Source organism: Cyprinodon tularosa, unplaced genomic scaffold, assembly GCF_016077235.1.
Source record: "Cyprinodon tularosa strain WSP-4 unplaced genomic scaffold, ASM1607723v1 ctg46, whole genome shotgun sequence".
In the NCBI taxonomy this organism is placed as follows: domain Eukaryota; kingdom Metazoa; phylum Chordata; class Actinopteri; order Cyprinodontiformes; family Cyprinodontidae; genus Cyprinodon; species Cyprinodon tularosa.
Window position 1 is genome coordinate 1,190,653 of NW_024039185.1, and position 21,700 is coordinate 1,212,352.

Sequence of the window (21,700 nt, forward strand, 5' to 3'; positions counted from 1 at the left end):
CAAATATGAGCATGATATTAATTAAACTGTAACTACTGTTCCATTTTTCATATATGGTACCTTAATATTCACTCTATAGTGCTTTTGTATTGTTTTGTATGATTTTACACTTGTGGACTAGCAGCAGTCCCAATCTGCCCACCATAGTTTGGCCCCACTTTTTTTAGTGTTTCTCTCCTATAGAGATATTTAATGAATCAAAACTAAAAATTCTGAGGTTCTAAATATTTAAACCTGATCTTATGTCTCATTACTACGGAAGAGCGTTAGGGCCACTGAAAAAAACGAAAAAAGTTAACTGATTTTTACATTTTATTTCAGTATAATATGAGAAAAATGTCAGAATTCTGACTTTAATCTCAGAATTTTGGATCTTAATATAGATGGGCACCATAAGTGGGAGCACTCAGCTTCACTGACAAAGATGTGAGTTGTTTGGAAGGGCCAGTAACACATTGGTGAAAAATGACAAAATGAGTCAACTTTTTACATGCCCAAGGGGTCCAGGGTGATGCCATTTCATTAATGCAAGAACAAAAGGTCATTAAAAAGAGAGAGTTACTGTAGTCTCTAAAACAGACATGGCTACAGCTTGATTCTAACATGTTTGTTATTTGTCGGAATTCAGTCAGAATTCTGAGAACAAGTCAGAATAGGCTCTATGCACAGCTCCACTACTTCCTGAATTTAAGGCAGCTCCTTTGTTTCCTGTCTTTCATGATTGGATGCACTGATTAATCCAGGTGTGTATGACCTAAGTAACTGGCCAGACACACCTGGATTAATCAGTTCGTCCAGTAATGAAAGACAGGAAACAAAGGAGCTGCCTTAAATTCAGGAAGTAGTGGAGCTGTGCATAGAGCCCATTCTGACTTTTTTACCATATTAAACTGAAATAACATTTAAAAATCAGTTAACTTTTTTTATTTTTTTCAGTGCTCCTAATCTCTTCCGTACATTACTTAAAAGACTTTCAACAAAATCCTGAATCCAAATGCCCCATCAGCCAATGTGAAGTTTCAAGTTAGGAGGACTACGTTTCCCAGAAGGCCACTGTTAGGGCTCGCTGATGACGTAGAAACTGTGCGACTGTAACCTTGCGGCTGCGTTATGTATTTAAGTTTTAAGGGATTTTTTCCGCAGCAATGAGTAGATTTATTTTACCGGTTTCTGTGTTCGGAACAGTGGCCGGATGCGCTGTTTTACTTAAGTGAGTAACTCATAATAATGTGTCTGTTAGAGTAAGGAGTGGATGGAATCAATATACACATAATGTAGGCTGCCACATCTGTAGCTGATAGACTGATATATGCAGAAGTTCCCTTTAGACTGTTGTTCTTTTGCTCATTGTTTTAGTATGTTCTTGCCCCTTTAAGCACCAGCTCTTTATCTTTCAATTATTCTATTTTTAATAACGCCGGATATCAAAAGCATGTTTTAAAGATACTATCCTGTAAAGAAAAAAAGGTTTCATTGTTAGTTACCATATTTTATACGGAAGAGGATAAGGGCCAACGACGAAAAAATTAAAGTTTTTAAAATTTATTTCTGTATAATATAAGGAAAAAAGTCAGAATTCTGACTAAAATCTGAGAATTCTCCTTTTTTTCTCAGAATTCTGACTTTAATCTGAGAATTCTGATTTTTCTTAGAATTGTAACTTTTTTCTCAGAATTCTGAATTTTCTCAGAATTCTGACTTTTTTTTCTCAGAATTCTGATTTTAATCCCAGAGTTCTGACTGAATTCTGACAGCTAACAAACATATCAAGCTGTAGCCATGTCTGTTTTAGAGATTAGCTCTCTTGTTTCAATCACCTTTTCCTCTTCCATTAATGAAATAGCATCACCAGGGACCCCTGGTGCTCGTAAAAAGTTGACTCATTTTGTCATTTTCCACCAATGTGTTAATGGCCCTCCCAAACAACTCACATCTTTCTCTGTGAAGCTGAGTGCTCCCACTTATGGTGCCCATCTACATTAAAATCCAAAATTCTGAGATTAAAGTCAGAATTCTTAGAAAAAAAAGAATTCAGAATTTTTTCCCATATTAACCTGAAATAATATTTAAAAATCAGTTAACCTTTTTTTTCAATGCCCTTAATCCTCTTCCATAATTATAGGATCAATAAAGCCCTCTAACAGAACCTGTCTGACAACATGAAGTAGGCTAAAATTGATGAGAAACAAACTACTTGTTGTATATCAGGCTTTGATCAAAGAGCTGTTTCTGAGGTGCTGCACCTCAGCTTTAAGACTTCAGTTATTTTCTAACGTTTCTAATGTTTTATTACAACGTCCAACCTTTCTGTGTTAGCCAACACAGAACAATAGAAAATATGGAGGTGAATGATGCAATTAAATTATGATTTTCTGCCAACTTGTCACTTTTCATTGAAATTTGAATTGCAGCTTTTTAGGGATTATTTCTGCGAGATCCAGACATATTGAATAGGATTTTTTTTTTGCCATTTGTCTTTTTAATTAGTTCCAGTTTCATCTGATCGGCTGCAGATCCAATAAGATTTGAAACAAATTCTTACTGAAGTGTATATTTGGGCTTTGACTGTGTCTTTCTAACACATTCATATTTTTTCATCTAAACCATTCCATTGTTTTTCTGTATATTTTTGTAGTGTAGTAGTTTTGGCTATATTTGTAGTGTGGTTGTCTTCCACCCCAGTCCCAGGTCTTATGAAGCCTCTAGCAGGTTTTTCTTTTTTCCAGGAATGTCCTTGATTTGATGCAACCTTACAGTCAACACTGACCAGGTTGACTGTAAAAAAAAGAAAAAAGCACCATATTTTTTACATTCATTTGACATTTTAATTCATTTTACAGAAACCATGTGACAGGAGGCCGTTGTCCCAGTAAGGCTACAATCAAAGGAAAGACAGTAGTGATAACAGGAGCTAACACGGGCATCGGAAAGGCGACGGCTCAGGAACTTGCCACAAGAGGTCTGGTGACAGTTCTTCTCTGCCTTTTATATTTTTTTGTTTCCTGACGCTCTGTATCCTGCATCATCAGGGGGTCGTATCATTATGGGATGCCGTGACATGGAGAAGTGTGAAACGGCAGCGAAAGAGATCCGAGGAAAAACTCTGAACCCTCATGTTTATGCTTGTCACCTGGACCTGGCCTCCATGAAGTCCATCCGAGAGTTTGCAGAGAAAATAAACCAAGGTGCTGGAGATGCATATACTGGAGAATAAGCCAAACTTTATTATAAATGGTTAAATATATATTTATTTTTTATTTTACTGCAGAGGAGAAGCGGGTGGACATACTGATAAACAATGCAGGAGTCATGAGGTGTCCAGCGGGGAAGACGGAGGACGGCTTTGACATACAGTTCGGGGTTAATCATTTAGGTACTTTGCCTGACTCAGATCAGCTCCCACAGTGCTTTGCTAAGGTTTTAACATTTTCAAATTCAATTATATTAAATTTCTGCGCTGAGACTGCTGCCATGCCAACCCAGTCCGATAAAACAGAAGGAAACAAGTTTAAGCTCAAAGGTTTTTGTATTTTATGTGACATATAAACACACAGTGTTGGCTAATTCCTAAGTGGTGAGAAAAGGAGAAATGGATTTCCAGACTTTATTTTACTACAACTATTCTGAAAAGTGTGGCTTGCATTTAAATTCAACCCCTCTAGATGCACGCATCAAGAGTTACAAACATGGCTGCTGCTCATTGCATTCTGGGACGGCAGGCCCTAAAAAGTAAGCACCATATTTTTTGATTACAATGGCCAACTTTGATAAAAAGGAATCATTAAGCGTATAATTTGAAATGTAAGAATTGTGTCTTCCCAAAAAAGTTAAACAACGAACCACTGGACTTTGTTTTCCCAGTTTGAAGATATTTCGCTTCCCATCCAGAAAGCTTCCTCAATTCAAAATGTCTGGAGTAGCGTTTGAGTTCCCGGCTTATATAGTAGCCCAAACAAAAGCCAAAACATGCAAATTGAACCTAAAAACAGGTCTACCCCTTAGTAATATGGAGTCGTTTAGGTCGTTGGCCTGCAAAACCCGATACTGTCCCATGCCTCTGAAAATTGTGTGAATTGTGTCTTTTGTTTGTTTTTTTAACTTAAATTATGAGTTCAAAAGAATTGTGGACAAGGAGATTATGACGGAAGATTTCAGCTTTGTTAAACTTTTCACTGCTGTTTGTGCATCCAGTAACGATGCCGTTTTGATGTCCAAATCCTGTTTCTAAGTAACAGAAAAAACTGGTCATGCACTTAATATTAGGAATGCAACTTGTTGTTTTTGCCTATATTACATGGGAAAATATAATAAAGCTGCTTCATAGCACAGTTACAACTTAAGTCTGTGCACAAATGTTTACTAAAACTTGATTATGAATATTACAAATTAAAGCTCGAGTTTGCCAATTTTTAAATTCACAAAATAATGTAACACAGTAAACACAAACTTGGTTTTAGGTTAACTTTTTCCAAATATGTTTTAACTGGAACCTTTTGAGAGGGGAACTAAGCGTTCCTCATCCAGTGAACTGAGGCGCTTTGTACCTGCATCAGGGTGCTGCATTGTTTTGGTGCTCACTTTTTAGGGCTCCCTCTCCCAGAATGCTATGCGTGGAAGCCATTTTTTTTAAACTCTTGATGTCTGTATAGCATCGACTCTCAGCCTTTCTGGAAGACTGGAGTTTATCCTCTCTACTCCCATCATTCCGCAGATGGGAGTAGAGAGGACCTGAGGATATTAACTTTTAGTCTTGGCTCAGATTCTTAATCAGATTTAGTTCTGGGATTTGACTGGGCTGCTTCATCACGTGAAAATGATGAATATGCTTTGATCTCTAGACCCAAGGCTGTGATACAAGTACCACTAGGGGACCTTTGTTCACTTTAAATGGTACTCTGTTTTCATCATGTAAAGCAGGTGAATTGTAGGGTCGAGCCTGCTTGTGATAACAGTGCAGATTGCTACAAAAGCTTAAAAGGGAAATCCAGTGGAGGATGTTGATTTATTTATTTTTTTCTTAATTTCTAGGGGTTAAAAAAAATGAAAAAAGCAGCTTCTGTTTTTGTGCAGTTTTGAAATAATCTCACTCTCACACTTTGGTGGCATTTTGAAAGTTAAAATTCAGATTTTACTTGATAAAAACCATCTGAGGGGAGTGCTGGTGGCGCAGTGGTGCGCACGACCCATGTGCGGAGGCCTTAGTCCTTGACGCGGCTGACCCGGGTTTGAATCCAGTCTGTGGTCCTTTGCCGCATGTCTCTCCCCCTCTCTCATAGCCCCTTTCCTGTCAGCCTACTGTCAGAAAAACAAGCCACTAGTGCTTTATAAACTCCAAAAAACCATCTGAGATCCACTGATCTAACTCATCAGGTTGTAGCCCTGGCTGTGGAGGTCAATCAGCTGCGAGTCTTCTGCTACATCCAACAGATTTTCTTCCAGGATTATAATGGATTTACTTCTATCCATCTTCCTATCAAGCTAAAACCTGCTCCTGGTTAAGCATCTCCACAGCATGATGCTGCTGTTTCACTATTGGGATGGTGTGTTATTGAGAACTGCTGTGTGGGTGACTCAGTTTTATTTAAGCACATCAGTGTTAAGTAGTCTTAGCATAAGTGCATGCTACACTACTTATTCAATAGAAATCATCAATATGAATTTCTGAAACTAATTGAAATATTTATGTGGTAAGATTACTTTTGCAAAGCACTGAAAACTGTAAGAAAGAGCCTAAAGATTTCTGCTCACTCCTAACCTTTAGACTTCCTCCAGGCCACTTCTTATTGACAAACCTCCTGCTGGAGAAGCTGAAAGAGTCGGCCCCCAGCAGAGTGATCAACCTGGCCTCGCTCGCCCACATCGTTGGAAAGATCGACTTCAATGACCTGAACTGGGAGAAGAAGAAGTTCGACACGAAGCAGGCGTACTGTCAGAGCAAGCTCGCCAATGTTCTGTTCACCAGGGAGCTCGCCAAGCGGTTAGAAGGCGAGTCTGCGAGCTGCTGCATGTGTGGGAGGGAGTTGGGCCTGCTGTCCTGCTGGTGATCAGCTGTAGAATGCATTGTCCTAAATGCTGGTTTGTATGCGTGTACCTGCAACAGGCACCAGAGTGACCGTGAATGCTGTACACCCAGGAGTCGTAGCCACGGAGCTCGGGAGACACACCGGTCTGCACCAATCACAGTTCTCCAGCTCTGTGCTCAGTGAGTCATTACTGAACTTATGTAGATAAGATGGTGAATTCTCTTCTGATTCATATTAACAGCTCACTCAGGCTGTATAGACTCTGATTTGAAGGTTTGACAGGTAGTTCCTCTAATGTTTGGAACTGCAAAAGCAGAACTCTAAAACCATGTTTACTTTATTTAGTGATAGAGATTTTATTTAGGTAAAAAAACTGCAACGACTATCAAAATGTTTTTTTTTTTTTTTTTTTTTTGTAGAAAACTTTCTGATATGTACCATGCATTTGTTTTTAGACCTCTTTAGTCTGATACCCCTAAATAGAATGTAGTGCAAACAAATGCATTTAAAGATCTAAAAAAGCGCTTCATATTGTCAGATCAATAAACCGTTCTAACCCCTAAGTCTGTTGTAATATAAACTAGGGCTGCAACTGATTAATTTCCAAATTGATAAATCTGTCGATTTATTTATTGATCAATCAATAATCTGTCCAGGTTTGGTTGTGGTTTGAGGACCCAAGTGCAGGGACGCTGAGGATATTTCTTGCAGTTTAATGGGGAAAAAACAGTAAGCAAAGGCAGGAATCCAAAAAAACCATCTACTAATGTAAACCCAACCAGAACCATGGAGACATCAGGGGAAAATAATCACGAGGAGCCAGGGAGAGACGAGGTAGGACAAAAACAGCATTGAGATCCAGCAACGACAAGGAACCAACAAAGAGTGAGAGCAGAGGGAGAATATATGTAGCTGACTGAGACAAAGGCAGGGCTAACGAGCTGACAAGGAGCAGGTGTGAGAAGACAACGAGGGAGCCAAGGGGAAAGGAACACACACAAGAGGGCAACAGAGGAAAACAGAAAAACCTGAGGACATAAATCTAGAAACTACAACAAAATAGGAATTAAACCAATAAAACTAGAAAACAAGGAGCAAAGTAAAGCACAACAGAACCAAGACCATGACATAATCGAATATAAAAAGGTTCCTTAAAGAAGACATTTTGAAAAATTAAACCAGGTGAAACATATCATGTGGATAGACGAATAAGATTTTTATCTTAAATGCAAATCTTAACTTTTTTTTGCTCTAAGTGGGTTGCTCTCTCAGCTAAAGGAAGGTTTTAGAGTCTCTATACTCTAGTTAACGATAAATCAAATACTAAATTAGTTGATGATTATTAAAATAATCGATTAATCACGATTAATCCAATGAATTGTTTCATCTCTAGTGTAAACCTTGCAGTGTATCTCTGGCCGTATGTTTACAGTGGTTCTGCTGCAAGTTGCCCCTGTCTCCTGTTTTCTGCAGCTCTTAACAGGTCATTTTCATTGTTGATTTAGCGTTATCCATTTTCCCATAAACTCTGTAGGAATCCTGTCCTTCATGCATGATGCTGCCATCGCCGATGGTGTGTTCAGGGTGGCACAAAGTTTAGCATGAAAAATGCTGTGTTTAGAACACATATGTAAAGGTTCATGTATTTAGTGCTCCCTGCAATTACCCCCCCCCCCCCCCCCCACTCTGTATTAAAGAACAAATTTGTGTAGTTATTGGTTTTCCTGTCGCTGAATCACGCCGCCTCAGCCGTTGCTCTTTGCAGTCCCTCCTACGTTAATATGGGCCTTTTTTATTTTCCGTTTAAGGATAATCTACTATCTGCAAGGAGATTAAAAAAAAATATTTTACTTCTTTACAAGTCTGAACCACTTTGTGTTAAACTGTGTCCAATTCTAATAAAATCTGCTATAATTTGTAACTTTAAGGTACAGATTTGAAAAGCTAAAGGGTGTTTGGATACTATTGAAGTGATTGTAACCCTCTGATGTCCTTCACAGGCCCCTTCTTCTCTTTGCTGGTAAAGAGTCCAGAGCTGGGCGCTCAGCCCAGCGTCTTTCTGGCCGTGGCTGAGGAAATGGAGGGTGTGACGGGGCAGTACTACGATGTGATGACTGAAAAGGAACCGGCACCCCAGGCCCTCGATGATGAGGCGGCTCGTAGGTTGTGGGAGGTCAGCAGCAGGCTGGTGGGCCTGCAGGAAAGTGGACAGCCATGCGAGGCAAAGCCATCGGTGGACAGACAAAGCAAAGCCGGGCTGACAGATTCAGCACAGACACTGGGGCAGAAACTAGAGCAGGACGTCAGTACTGTTGGATCTTAGCTCTGCTTCAGCTTCAGGGGATAATCGATCTGGACCCACTTTCTGACATATGAACACTTTTCTCTCTGAGGATGTTAATATCTGTGTGTAAAGATGGCCCTTTGTTTCACAGAAGGAATACTTAAAATACTTGGACATATAAACTCAATAAAAAGACAAAAACAATCCAATGTTGATTCCAGACGTAAACTCAGGGATTTAGATCAGTACTTCCTCTGATTGTGTTTTCTCAATCTTTTTGTAGCAGAGAATTAAGAAGCATAAAGCTGGTAAAAACTGACTCAGCTTATGAAACATTTATTAAATAAAGACATTCTGGCTTCATAAGGAAATAAAAGCCAGATATCTTGAATAACTTCCATCACTATCATGGGAGGAAGGTTGGATTTTTATGCAATAGAAGAACACCTTGTTGCTCAAAGATATCAATGATCTCATTCTTAATGTGATTTAAATTGATCAACAAATCTAAAAAAAAGAAAATCCCTCAATCCAAATATGGAATAGTTTGTGATGAACTAAACACTCCAACAGTGGGGAAAAAGGGTTTATATGACATGTACTTCCTTTTTTTGCACATGTATGAGCGACAGTGGCCCAGAGGTAAACATTACTAGATGTCTTTTCAGCTGTTTAGATTGTAGCCTCCTGCTGCCACATCGTGGTGTGCAGCTGAGCAGGGCACCTTATCCTCAAGTGTCCTACTGCTCCTCCAATCACTGTATGAAGGACTCTCTAGTGTAAAGTGTTGGTATGAAACTAGAGGTTTTATATATATGTAAAGTTGCTGCCTTCAGCATCTTCCCATATTTTCTGTTATCAACGCTAAAAGTCTCAGTAACTGAATCTGTGAACCGTTCAAATTTTAGCAGCTGGATTTTTGTAACATTTTTGCCTCTTTTATGCAGAGGATTGCATCATGCGCTTCTGTTTGAGGCTATGTCTGACCACATTGTCACCTCCATGAACAATAGACAATTTTTACTAAAGCATTGGTAGTATTATTGTACTACAGTTTTCTCTTTCATTTATATATTTTTGTGTATTAAACAGGACTACAAAGGGTGGAGAGGTCTTATTTATATATTTATATATATTTTCCTTTCTAAGGAATTACACAAATTGAGATATCTTATACCATTAGTTTATATATCTGCAGTTAACTCACTCCACTGAAGCATAACTCACATTTCATTTTATTTTATTATTTTTTTTTTATTGCTCTCATTAAATCATCAATCAGACCATGAGTATGCAACCTATTCACCACCAAAGAGTCATTTTGTCCTGAATCCGGTAAAAGTCATTTAGAGACGTAATGTTTTACAGGATATTTTAATAAAAACAGCCTATTGTAAATAAATATCTGCCAAAAGAAATCTGTTTCCATCTAAACAAACAACAGTTTATTTGTATTTTTAGCTTTTAAAAATGAAAAAAGATGAAGCATGGATTTTTCTTCTATAGGGATTATTTGATGTAAAAAAAAAAAAAAAAAAAAAAAAAAAATATATATATATATATATATATATATATATATATATATATATATATATATATATATATATATACTATAAAAACAAGTTCAAAGCTAATTAAAAGGCAAATAGCTCTAAAACATATTTGTGGTTCTTTTAATGTCATTCTGTGATGAAAATTCAATTAAAATATTTACAAAGCTTCTAAGACTGGTGTTTGTTATCACAGTACATTAATGAGTTGTTTATATAATTTTTTTAGCCACTTTTAAGAGCCAGTGTGGAGGGTCCAAAGGGCCACATGCAGCTCTGGAGCCGCAGGTTGTAGACCCCTGGTTTAGATTGTATTACTATAAAGGTTTCTTCTTCAAATAAATGTGTCTGAACAAACTTAAAGAAGGTGAATATTGTGTTTCAGAGTCTCATTCTGTACTATATTTGCATGCAAAGCCAGTTTCTGTACAGATTCAATAAAATAGCGTTGGCCTACAGCGCCACCTGTCTGCAAAACATTAATTTCTCATACTTGGAAATAGATTGCATGAAACTTTAAATGCCTAAATTTTTTTCCTTTTTTTGGCTTAAATGACATGCCTTTTTACTTTGATCATTTTTTTTAGATAATTATTTAAGTGGGCTATTCAACATGCATCTAAAGATGACTGACTGTTTGAAATCCATCATGGCAGATAGGGGGCAAAGGAGACTTAAAAAGGCTAAAGAAATGGACGTCTAACATGGAGAGAGGCTGTCCAACAAATCTGTCTGAGTTCAAGACCTTAAAGTGCACAAACTGATGAGCACTTCTGCTCAGGATGAATTTTAATAGAATAAATCCATTTACAGAGGCACTCATCTTCCAACCCAGAACCTCTCAGACATGCAGCTGCTCACATCCTTGAACAGATTATCCCAGATATCCATTGCATGGAGCTATTTTTTTTTCCTCCCAGTGGTAACTCCCAAAGCACAGATCAATATGGATCATTGCACTAATGCAGACTGATGGGCATCGACCGGGTAACTGTAAACTCAGAATTGTTTGGTTCGGTGTCGGTTTACAGGTGGAGACCCTCTCTGGTGCCATGACGGAAGTTGGTTATTACTGGAGATGGAGGACACTGTTACTAAGTTTGCTTTCTTCCATCGACCCAGTGTTTTTGTGATTTGTTTGATGATACAATGTAACTTTATTCTAATATTTTTCAGCAATAAACATGATTCTGTTTTGCCTCATTTTGCTGTTTTATTACAAATTCAGCAGAAGGTTCAACAGTTTCCACAGACCTAATTTAATGTGACAGGACAGGTAAAGGTTATCTCAGAGATGTACCATTCTAATCAGGTTATAATATTTTTATAATATTTGACCATGATAATCGACTCCAGAACCTTTAAACTAATCAATGCAATTTAACTAATAAACAAAATGAATACATTTAAAATACTTAGTTTATCCTATAAATGCTTTTGTCAGCTTCTTACATCTGGACTTGGCAATATTTTCAGACTCAATCTCTCAGCAGCTCTCTGAATAATTCAGACGAAACACTTTTTAAATCTATAATCTCTGCAAGAAATTGCATGCATTTTTCACAAGTTCGTCCTATTAAGTCATTCTCTGGAGGAAAATAGGGGGAAAAAAGGTGCATGGATAAAATGCATCATTTTGAGGTTTAAGAAGCAAAGCCAATTCAGGGGCTTCAAGAGCCACCACACATATAGGTGGATCCATGAGCTGCAGCCGTCACATCCGAATTTCATCAGCTGCAGTATGACGTCTCCATTGACCATGATGATTTGTGGAACCATGTTCAAAAATCACTATATCAGGAAATCGCTGTATCTTGGCTTAACCTTAACTCCATAGGGAATCTATGAGGTTTTGTCAACAGAAAGATAACAAACAGCAGAATCAGCAATCCAGACAACATCAAGTCCATTTTTAAGACAACTTGGGGTTCTATTACACTTCAGCCGAACCACAGGCTAATAAACCCCATACTGCTTTGCATTCTTCCAGTAATTCATGAAAAAAGGCCCAAAACAAATACTGAGACAATTCTGTAATAAAAAAAAAATTGTTTTTCTAATGTTTTTACATTTAATCTTTTTTTTTTCTTTAGTAGAAACACACAACGTATTGGTTTTCATTTGGTTTTAAATCAACTAGATACGCCTAAATGTCCAAAAATCTTATTTTTTTATGATTATTAATTGCAGTTCTGCTGAACTGTTTCAGTTTTTAAATCATTTATGCTAACAAGCGTTAGTTGACTTTATTTTGTATTTTTTGTGGTTGTTTTTTTTTAGTTTTAGACGCAATTTAACATATCAGCTGGAGTTATATCAACATGTATGAATTTAAAGGAAAAAAAACTTCATTACCCACAATGCATTAGAAGGAAGGCTGTGAAAACACGTCCAAGGTCCATGTTGTGGAGGAGCTCCTGCAGAGCCTGAGGTCTGACTTTGTGAAGGTTTTTTGTGACCAAGTTGTGCTTTAGTTCTGTTTAAATTCACTTAAGTTAAATAAAAAAAAAAGCTTGTTTGGAAGCCGAAAACAAGCAAAAGAGTTTCACGTATTTCCTTAAACTAAACCGACAGAAACGTCTGGACCGAAAGGAGCTGTGTGAGTTTTAATATGTTGATTTTTAGCTTTTATTGTGACATTTTTACTCTAAAAACTCTCAGTGGAGATAAACTGCTGCAATGATTGGTGCGATCTGGTGGTTTTTCTTCTTTACATACAATAACAGACATAAAATGCCTCAGCAAATTGTTCTCCCTTTAAATCTTTTCCACATTTTCTATAATAACAGCTGTGATTTGTTGCTGATTTTAAGGTGATGCACACAATTTTAATTTTTTTATGTGTACTTCATTGTTATTTTTGTTTTTCTTTTACTCATTTTTTTCTCTTCTTTGCTGTGTTCTACTTTTTTCTAATCTTTGCACAGATTACCAGTTGGATTTAGGTCTGGACTTTGACCGAACCATTCTATCATCTAAATCTATGCTCTGATCCCTGAAACCACAGCTCCCTAAATGCTTTTCAGCAAGTGCCACCAGGGGCAGAGCTAGATGGGGAGCCAGGGGTGGCCATGGCCGCCCTTATGCTACCTTCACACCGACTAAACCACACTGTACGATTAAACCGCAGGGTTTAGTCGTACAGTGTGAGCTCACAACTCACGATTTACACTCACCGGCCACTTTATTAGGTACCCCATGCTAGTAACGGGTTGGACCCCTTTTTGCCTTCAGAACTGCCTCAATTCTTCGTGGCATAGATTCAACAAGGTGCTGGAAGCATTCCTCAGGGAGTTTGGTCCATATTGACATGATGGCATCACACAGTTGCCGCAGATTTGTCGGCTGCACATCCATGGTGCGAATCTCCCGTTCCACCACATCCCAAAGATGCTCTATTGGATTTAGATCTGCTGACTGTGGAGGCCATTTGAGTAGAGTGAACTCATTGTCATGTTCAAGAAACCAGTCTGAGATGATTCCAGCTTTATGACATGGCGCATTATCCTGCTGAAAGTAGCCATCAGAAGTTGGGTGCATTGTGGTCATAAAGGGATGGACATGGTCAGCAACAATACTCAGGTAGGCTGTGGCGTTGCAACGATGCTCAATTGGTACCAAGGGGCCCAAAGAGTGCCAAGAAAATATTCCCCACACCATGACACCACCACCACCAGCCTGAACCGTTGATACAAGGCAGGATGGATCGATGCTTTCATGTTGTAGACGCCAAATTCTGACCCTACCATCCGAATGTCGCAGCAGAAATCGAGACTCATCAGACCAGGCAACGTTTTTCCAATCTTCTATTGTCCAATTTCGATGAACTTGTGCAAATTGTAGCCTCAGTTTCCTGTTCTTAGCTGAAAGGAGTGGCACCCGGTGTGGTCTTCTGCTGCTGTAGCCCATCTTAGAGATGTCCCGATCCAGGTTTTTGCACTTCCGATCCGATACCGATATTGTTTTTGGACTTCCGATCCGATACCGATACTGGCCGATACCAGCCTATCTGAGCATGTATTTAAGTTTAAGTTAAAGTATTTTAGCCTTAGTTGTAAGACTCATGTTGAAAAGGGTTTTAGTACTCTTGATAACATCTAGCTAGCTAAATTAGGTGAGATTGAATAAAACACAATGCTTGGTAACAACAAACTTACCTGTTTATTAAGAGATAAACACAAACTGGACAAAATTACGAATAGCAATCTGAAATTGCACAGTGAACAGTAAAACCGTAAACAGTTAAAGGTGCAAGTATTACTGTAAGTTTTAATAAAAATGCAAAACAGGGGAACACTGGCGCAAAATAGTGGAATGGATCGTTTCAATCGGCGAAACTGGAAAATACGGACCGGATTAAAAAAAAAAAAACTGGATCGGCATTTTACATGCTTTGCCGATACGCATTTTTTTGCCAATATCGGCGTCCCGATCCGATACGTGGATCGGATCGGGACAAGCCTAGCCCATCTGCCTCAAAGTTCGACGTACTGTGCGTTCAGAGATGCTCTTCTGCCCACCTTGGTTGTAACGGGTGGTTATTTGAGTCACTGTTGCCCTTCTATCAGCTCCAACCAGTCTGGCCATTCTCCTCTGACCTCTGGCATCAACAAGGCATTTCCGCCCACAGAACTGCTGCTCACTGGATGTTTTTTCTTTTTCGGACCATTCTCTGTAAACCCTAGAGATGGTTGTGCGTGAAAATCCCAGTAGATCAGCAGTTTCTGAAATACTCAGACCAGCCCTTCTGGCACCAACAATCATGCCACATTCAAAGTCACTCAAATCACCTTTCTTCCCCATACTGATGCTCGGTTTGAACTGCAGGAGATTGTCTTGACCATGTCTACATGCCTAAATGCACTGAGTTGCCGCCATGTGATTGGGTGCTTAGAAATTAAGTGTTAACGAGCAGTTGGACAGGTGTACCTAATAAAGTGGCCGGTGAGTGTATATTTGGCCGGACGCTCTCATTGGATCTATCTGCTCACACTGTACAACTAAAAACCACGTCGGACTCAGCTTCGCAGTGAGATGGAGCTGCTCTTTAGCTCTCTATCCTGAAGCCAAATAATTGGAATGGGGATATAAATCTCACTATAAAAAAACAACTTATTTACAGAGTTTCTTAGGTAACTGTGTGGCTGTGTCTGCTTACCACAGCAATCGTAGCCCTGCAATCACAAATATTACTCTTGAAGAATACACACATTGAAATACAGCTTTTTCAGGACAACCGGTAAACAAATAAGTTTAATTTATATCACTTAACATCTCATAATAACCCCTTTTAAGCATCGTTAAAACAAGCTGACCATTCCCCCAGATTGTGGAGTTTTCACTCATCATGGATTCTAATTGCTCCTCCACGTTGAAAGGAGCCAGCTGAGGTGGGTCGGGCATCTGTTCCGGATGCCTCCTGGTCGCCTCCCTCAGGAGGTGTTCCAGACATGTCCCATTGGGAGGAGGCCTCGTGCAAGGCCCAGAACACGCTGGAGGGTGTATGTCTCTGAGCTGGCCTGGTGGCACCTCAGGGTCGCCCCAGAACAGCTGGAGGAGGTGTGTGTGGATCGGGAAGTCTGGGCATCTCTGCTTAGACTGCTGCCTCCGCGACTCGGCCCCGGATAATGCGGAACAAAATGGATGGATGGATTCTAATTAATCAAATTTCTTATTCTGACTAGAAACTTATCATGACTAAAGGATATGATAAATGCCCAACTCTTTCCTCCATCAAAATCTTATAGGATAAAATCTTAAAACATTTTGATTTGTAATGTATCAAATGTTGAGAGGGGTGTGAATACTTTGAAAGCTTCCGTATCTCCTGGATTTCGCATCTAATGAGATGAGTTAAGATTCCCTCTGTTTTCAGCAGCATGGCAGAGCTCAGAAAAAGAGAAGAGCTGCCTGAAGATGTGAGCTCAGATGACTGCTTGGCTTCCTACACACACATCTACAGTCCGGAATTACTCAAGTAAGCTTCTGAAATGTGCAGTTAACTGTCCTGATTGTTTTGCTTCACTCAGAAAGATGCTGAGGTTTTGTTAAACCATCTGATGGAGAGTCGGTTTTCTGTTTTAGAGATCAAGTGGCTTTCATCACCGGAGGCGGATCTGGAATCGGACTTCGTATAGCTGAGATCTTTATGAGGTGAAGGACTAAAGTCCTCACAGTATGTGGGCTTTCCCATTTGTTTCTTCAATGTCTCAATAAGTTATTTTCTTTCTTCTTACAGACATGGTTGTGATACAGTGATTGCCAGCAGAAACTTGGACAAGCTAAAAGAGGTTTTCTTCTACTTTGCACATTTCTGCTTGAATTTTATCTATGGGCCAAAAGCTTTGTGTTAAATAGATAAAAATGTGTTTCTAGGCGGCGGTAAAGCTGTCGGCTGCGTCAGGACGACGCTGCCTCCCTATGCGTATCGACGTGAGGCAGCCGGAGAGCATCATAGCAGCTGTGGATGAGACGCTGAAAGAGTTCGGCCGCTTAGACGTCCTGATCAACAGTTCGTAGCTTATCCTGCGTTGCCTTATTGTGACAGATCTACTTAGATTCTCAAAAGTTGATCAAATCTTAATGCAGTGCAGCGAGTTCACTAAGAAATGAGAGTAAAGTTATGAAAAGGAATTTATTTTAGACAATTTGACAAACAACAATAAATGGATTGAACATAAAACCAAACAATTTCCAAACTTACTAAATTCACCTAAACATAAATATAAACAAAACCTGTCAGTATATACAGCCAGAGAACTGACATCGATTAATCGAAATTGTCTGAAAAGAGGTATGGAGAAGTTAATCTTATTTTTCATACCCCCCTCCCTCTTTTTGCACTTAAATTAACTTAACTTACATCTGAACAGTTTTTGTTTGCCTATTTTTCCCAATCTGAACCTATATCTTCTATCATTATACCTTTGTTACCTCAAAAGACTATTACATAATCACAAGACTATTGTTTAAATAAAATTTTATACATTTTTATTAGTTCATAGTAAATAAATACTTGCTTTTTAACAAAAGAAACTTGCCACAGTAAGAGTCAACTCCTAATCTCATGTTTAACCCGATTGTGGTAAAAGGAAAACTTTTATTGTTCTTGTTTTAGCAGGTTAGAGCATAGAGAGAGGGATCTTTGACCTGCCCTCTTTGCACAATCTCTCCCTATCATCCCGAGTCCTGTCTTATTACTCTAACTCATAGAAGTTTCTTATTTGATTTACATCTGGTTTATATATATTTATTTCCTGGTTTATGAATGTAAACATTTATAGCAGTGGGACTGAAAATTTTCTTGTTGGTTGTTAATAAAACTAACCATTAAGGTCTAATGGTTGTTTAGACCCAATGACCCCATGATACCACTCTGACCTGCAGTTCTCCAGCAGTGAGCTTTGGACTACACATTTTTCCTTCATGTCTTCACAAGATCCAGCTCAGTTTTTCATAGTCCCAGTTACTTAGGACTTTTTAAAGTGCAGATACGGGAACTTTTAGGTACTAGTAGCAATTTTCTGACTAATAAAGATCAATGTGTGTATTTGCACATCTTGACCTTCTACTTTAAAGGTAAAAATAAGCTGCCCTCTGTCTCTGATCAAAAACAAGAAGTCATCTATTAAGCATTCAACCTGTGCCACTGGGGATTAGGTAGTAGCAAAAATAAGTAGAACTTAAGAACAATATTTTTAAAGTTAAGAAATACACTAAAAGAGAAAAATAAAATTCAGAAAAGGACAAAAATATAATGTATTCGTTAAAAAAAGACCTGTTTAGATAAAAATAAGAGATGTAAAAAGAAAAGAAAAACAGGAGCTGGTTGAAAAACAGTGCAAAAAGCATTATTGCATGGAGAAAAAGTAGGTCCAGAGTAGGTTGACAACTGAAACCAACCATTAACATCTGTGCAGATTAAGGGAATTGAGGTACAAAACACCTGTTTAATAAACGAGCAAAGGTGAAATCAGGGTATGCATGAGAAAAAAACAAACAAACCTTGACTTTACTTGTTGGATGGTTGTAAACATTTACTAAAACATTTTTTTACTGTGGCATCTTCCCACCAAATAAAAAGATCCAAATAGCACATCATGAGGGGTACCAATGCAGCACAATCTTTCATCAATTTCATTTCTGCATGCCTACTTTTAAAGTTACTTGAACATTTAAGCAAAGTAGTGTGATGTTCTGTTAGTTTTATTGTTAAAAGACCTGAAATGCCTTATTCTGACAGTAAAAAAAATGTTACTTAACACAGATGCTGCTGGAAACTTCCTCTGCCCTGCTTCTGCGCTCTCCTTTAATGCTTTCAAAACTGTGATGGAGATAGACACCATGGGGACATTCAACACCAGCAAGGTGGTGTATGAGAAGTGGTTCAAGGTACGTGACTGCCTCCCTTCCTTCTGATGCCTCACACATTGTTTCATAATAACAAAAACATTTTCAATACTTCAGAATAAAAAATACATAAATGTGCCTTTTTTCACCTAATAAGAGATGCTTTGGGAAATTGTTTAGTGACTGGAATCAGAAGATTTTTCAGCTTAATAAGCGATATGGAAACTAAAATATCCCATCATGTCTGTCCATTGAACACAACATATGTTAGTCCTGACAATAATAAATAAAGGAAACATTGTTAGATGATTTACTCGTATAGCAGTTAGGGGTTTAAAGTGAAACCAGGGGAAAAAGAAATCCAAGAAGGTATATTAAAATATATGTTCTTTGTATAGAACATTAAAACGTTGTTTGTTCAGTCTGCATGAGAGATTAAGGTTTTCAGCAGGGAACAGGAAGGCTAAGCAGAGTAGGGCTGCAACTAATGATTATTTTGGAAATCGAGTTATCTGACGATTATTTTTTCGATTGACATTCGGATAGCCAAAGGTTCCTTAAAGAAGATTTTTTTTACTAAATTAAACCGGGTAAAACAAAAGACATTTCTACTTGAGTTCTGGATAGAAGAAAATGTTTTTTTCATCTTAAATGCAATATATTTATTTATTTTTAATTATTTTACAATTGTTGTATAGTTACTACTCACTCTGTTAGCTAAAGGCATATTTTTGTTTCTATACTCCAGCTAACGGTTTATAGATTACTCTATTAGTTGAGTATTATTTTAATGATTGATTAATCATAATTAATTCGATTAATTGTTTCAGCCCTAAAGTAGAGTTCTCTTGTTTTATATTTTTAAAGTGTATTAAAATTTTTGAAGCGTTTTGGAAATGTCAAAGTTAAGGTATGGAGATATTCTCCATACATGCTAATCTTATATAGGATGCTGACAACAGTCTGAAATGTCGGCCCTTCACTAGGTATTATATTTATTTTGGTTTTCAATTATTTGTAAAGCCTTGTTTAAAAAATATTTCCATCTCACATAAACAATGTGGTGCTATCTTTCTGCTCCTGATATAAATGTTCAATGAGGTTCACAACAGGTAGAATGGATAAAAATAACTGGTGCCGTAAATAACCATGAGCAGAAATAAGAATCTATTAACACATTATTCTGGTCTATCTGTCAGAATCTGCCCTAATAAATGCATAAAATAAAATAAAAGCTTTTACAATGCAGGAAATTGACAGGCAACCTTCTGTGATCACAATAGTTTACAAACAGCAGTTTTCTGTTGCATAGTTTGAAAAAAGCGGTTATTTAAATATTGTTTTCTTTTAGCCTTTTTTCTATTTTGTTTTGGTTTTTTATGTACTTTTAGTTTTTTTCCGCTGTTTTTGTTTTCTATCTTCACTCACCGGTAATCTCAGCAAAGGTTGCGGCTTGATGTTAAAGAATACTGTCATTGAGGTAGACTCCATGAACTTCTCACTCTCACCAATAGAGGGCAGTAGATAGCTTGAATTGTTGAATGTTTTGCTACCATTAGATTAAGAGTTGAAGATCCCCTGATGTGATGTTAAACATGCTTTCCTCTGTGTGTAGGATCATGGAGGTAACATAGTCAACATCTCTGCCACGCTGGCGTACCGAGGACAGGCCCTTCAGGTGCATGCTGGCTCTGCCAAAGCTGCAAATGGTGAGAGCTTTTCTTTTATATCATTTTCTGCATTTATTTAAAAATCAGACACAGATTACTAGATGTTGCTTATCTGGTGTTTTAGATGCCATGACCAAACACTTGGCTGTAGAGTGGGGGCCCAGTGCAGTTAGGGTCAATGCTGTGGCCCCAGGACCAATCTCTGGTACTGAGGGTTTTCGGCGACTTGGTAAATATTGAAAACTTTTATATACATTTTTCTCAATCATAGTGAGTTTAAAAGCCCTACATTGAAATGTAATTTGTGAAGGGATTTTATGAATGTCTTTTAATGTTTTACTGAATGCCCAGGTGGTTCTGGTGCAGAGGCTGCAGGTTCTTTCCAGTCCATTCCTCTGCAGCGAGCTGGCAACAAGACAGAGATGGCCCACTGCACTCTTTTCCTGGCCAGTCGAGCCTCTTCTTACATGACCGGGGCCGTCCTGGTGGCGGATGGCGGGGCGTGGTTGACCTCGCCCAATGACATCTCTGCGCTGTTGGGTATAGCCTCCTCTAAATCTGCTAAGCTCTGAGCAGGAGCTCTCATGTCCTCCTGTCCTCCTCCTGGCCCAGGGGTGTAGGAGGAGGTACAGCTGGAGATCCATGTGGAGAAACAGTGTGACTGATGATGCTGTCTCTGATTTAGCATCAAGCAAGCAGAAGTGGGGATATTTATTAATCATGGTTATTGTATTCCTACAGGTTACTGGTCACCAGAAAAAAGGAAGGACAAGTGATCAGGAGAAATCAGGACCTTTCTATTATAATGATGCTGTTTTTGGACAATAGCAAATGTTTATTAAGCCTATAGGTGCCTTAGGTGTCTGTTGCTAGATTTAGAAAACAAATTAAATATATAAATATTATTTCATAATGGTACAAATGAATGAATGAATTGTTGATAAACATCATAGTGGACAGTATTGTAAAATATTTCCCTCACTTTTATTGCACTTATCAATAAAAGCCTTTCTAACCAGTTGTTGCTTATGACAGCATTCTTTTTTCCACCCATCCTTCTCAGGTTGTTAATAACTGAAACTTATTGTTTTTAATTAAAGCAACAAAAAGTGTATTAATTAATCAATTTATTATTTTACTAACTTATCAATTTAATCTAGAATTAAATAGAATTAAAGCTTAAATTAAATAGAACCGTCATAAGGGAAGTTTTGATATCCTTTTTTACCAGTTAGATTGTTTTTTTTAGAACATTCTGAATTACTTTTATTTCACTTGATTTTAACATTTGGCTTACTTTTAATAGACTGTTTTGTTTTATTAAAAATGCTGGAGAAGTAGATATGATTTATTGTTTGAAGGACTTTAAACTTGGGCAAAGAAGGTAAATCAGGAGAATCTTTATAAAAGTAAAATGCAAAATCAAAGAAATTACCATTTTACTTTTAGCCTTTGTCAGAAAGCCTGTAAACATTTCTTCAAAAGGATGACTTGATTAATAGTGAGAAGCTAGGTCAGTTTCAGAAGGTAAAATTTTATTTACTTGACGTGCAGTACAATGAACAGTCAGAAGGGGGTGCCAGAATGTTGTAAATATATAACATTAGATGTTGATTTTTATTTATACATTAACAACAATAACCAATCAAACTTGAATATCCAATAAATTTAGTCAAATATTTAAATCTTGACTATTTTATAATTTGAGGACCTTCTAATTCAACCTTTAACTGTGATTTCAATGCTTAAAGATCTGAACTTGGCGCATCCTTTCTTTAAAGGTGGTCAGACATTTGTATATTTTTTCCATTTTGGGAAATGGAG

General features: G+C 37.9%; 2 protein-coding genes across 6 annotated transcripts; both read left to right on the plus strand.

The window, feature by feature from the left end:
- The first annotated feature begins 1,073 nt into the window (after positions 1 to 1,073).
- On the plus strand, positions 1,074 to 9,786 carry LOC119793700 (retinol dehydrogenase 13-like). Its single transcript, XM_038300931.1, has 7 exons — positions 1,074 to 1,210; positions 2,841 to 2,959; positions 3,030 to 3,185; positions 3,269 to 3,373; positions 5,773 to 5,985; positions 6,101 to 6,202; positions 8,024 to 9,786. The coding sequence occupies exons 1-7, from the start codon at positions 1,146 to 1,148 to the stop codon at positions 8,344 to 8,346; spliced, it is 1,083 nt and encodes a 360-aa protein (XP_038156859.1). The 5' UTR covers positions 1,074 to 1,145; the 3' UTR covers positions 8,347 to 9,786.
- A 2,440-nt stretch (positions 9,787 to 12,226) lies between these two features.
- Positions 12,227 to 20,894, plus strand: decr2 (2,4-dienoyl CoA reductase 2, peroxisomal). Of its 5 annotated transcripts, none has more exons than XM_038300911.1 (10): positions 12,227 to 12,288; positions 15,736 to 15,834; positions 15,942 to 16,010; positions 16,096 to 16,147; positions 16,233 to 16,368; positions 18,124 to 18,248; positions 19,822 to 19,915; positions 20,001 to 20,105; positions 20,228 to 20,416; positions 20,618 to 20,652. In XM_038300911.1, the coding sequence occupies exons 2-10, from the start codon at positions 15,737 to 15,739 to the stop codon at positions 20,650 to 20,652; spliced, it is 903 nt and encodes a 300-aa protein (XP_038156839.1). In that variant the 5' UTR covers positions 12,227 to 12,288; position 15,736. The 5 variants fall into 5 exon arrangements, with proteins under 5 accessions (XP_038156839.1, XP_038156837.1, XP_038156836.1 ...); XM_038300909.1 differs by having other exon boundaries at positions 12,231 to 12,456; positions 15,733 to 15,834; XM_038300908.1 differs by having other exon boundaries at positions 12,231 to 12,456.
- The last annotated feature ends 806 nt before the right edge of the window (positions 20,895 to 21,700 follow it).

What these genes read in the sequence shown, in the direction of transcription:
- LOC119793700 (XM_038300931.1), top strand. Translation starts at nt 1,146, where the DNA reads ATGAGTAGATTTATTTTACCGGTTTCTGTGTTCGGAACAGTGGCCGGA. An exon ending in GGATGCGCTGTTTTACTTAA is followed by an intron (nt 1,211 to 2,840) that starts GTGAGTAACTCA and finishes TTCATTTTACAG; the next exon opens with AAACCATGTGACAGGAGGCC. An exon ending in TGCAGAGAAAATAAACCAAG is followed by an intron (nt 3,186 to 3,268) that starts GTGCTGGAGATG and finishes ATTTTACTGCAG; the next exon opens with AGGAGAAGCGGGTGGACATA.
- decr2 (XM_038300911.1), top strand. Translation starts at nt 15,737, where the DNA reads ATGGCAGAGCTCAGAAAAAGAGAAGAGCTGCCTGAAGATGTGAGCTCA. An exon ending in CTTAGACGTCCTGATCAACA is followed by an intron (nt 16,369 to 18,123) that starts GTTCGTAGCTTA and finishes TACTTAACACAG; the next exon opens with ATGCTGCTGGAAACTTCCTC. An exon ending in TGTATGAGAAGTGGTTCAAG is followed by an intron (nt 18,249 to 19,821) that starts GTACGTGACTGC and finishes CTCTGTGTGTAG; the next exon opens with GATCATGGAGGTAACATAGT.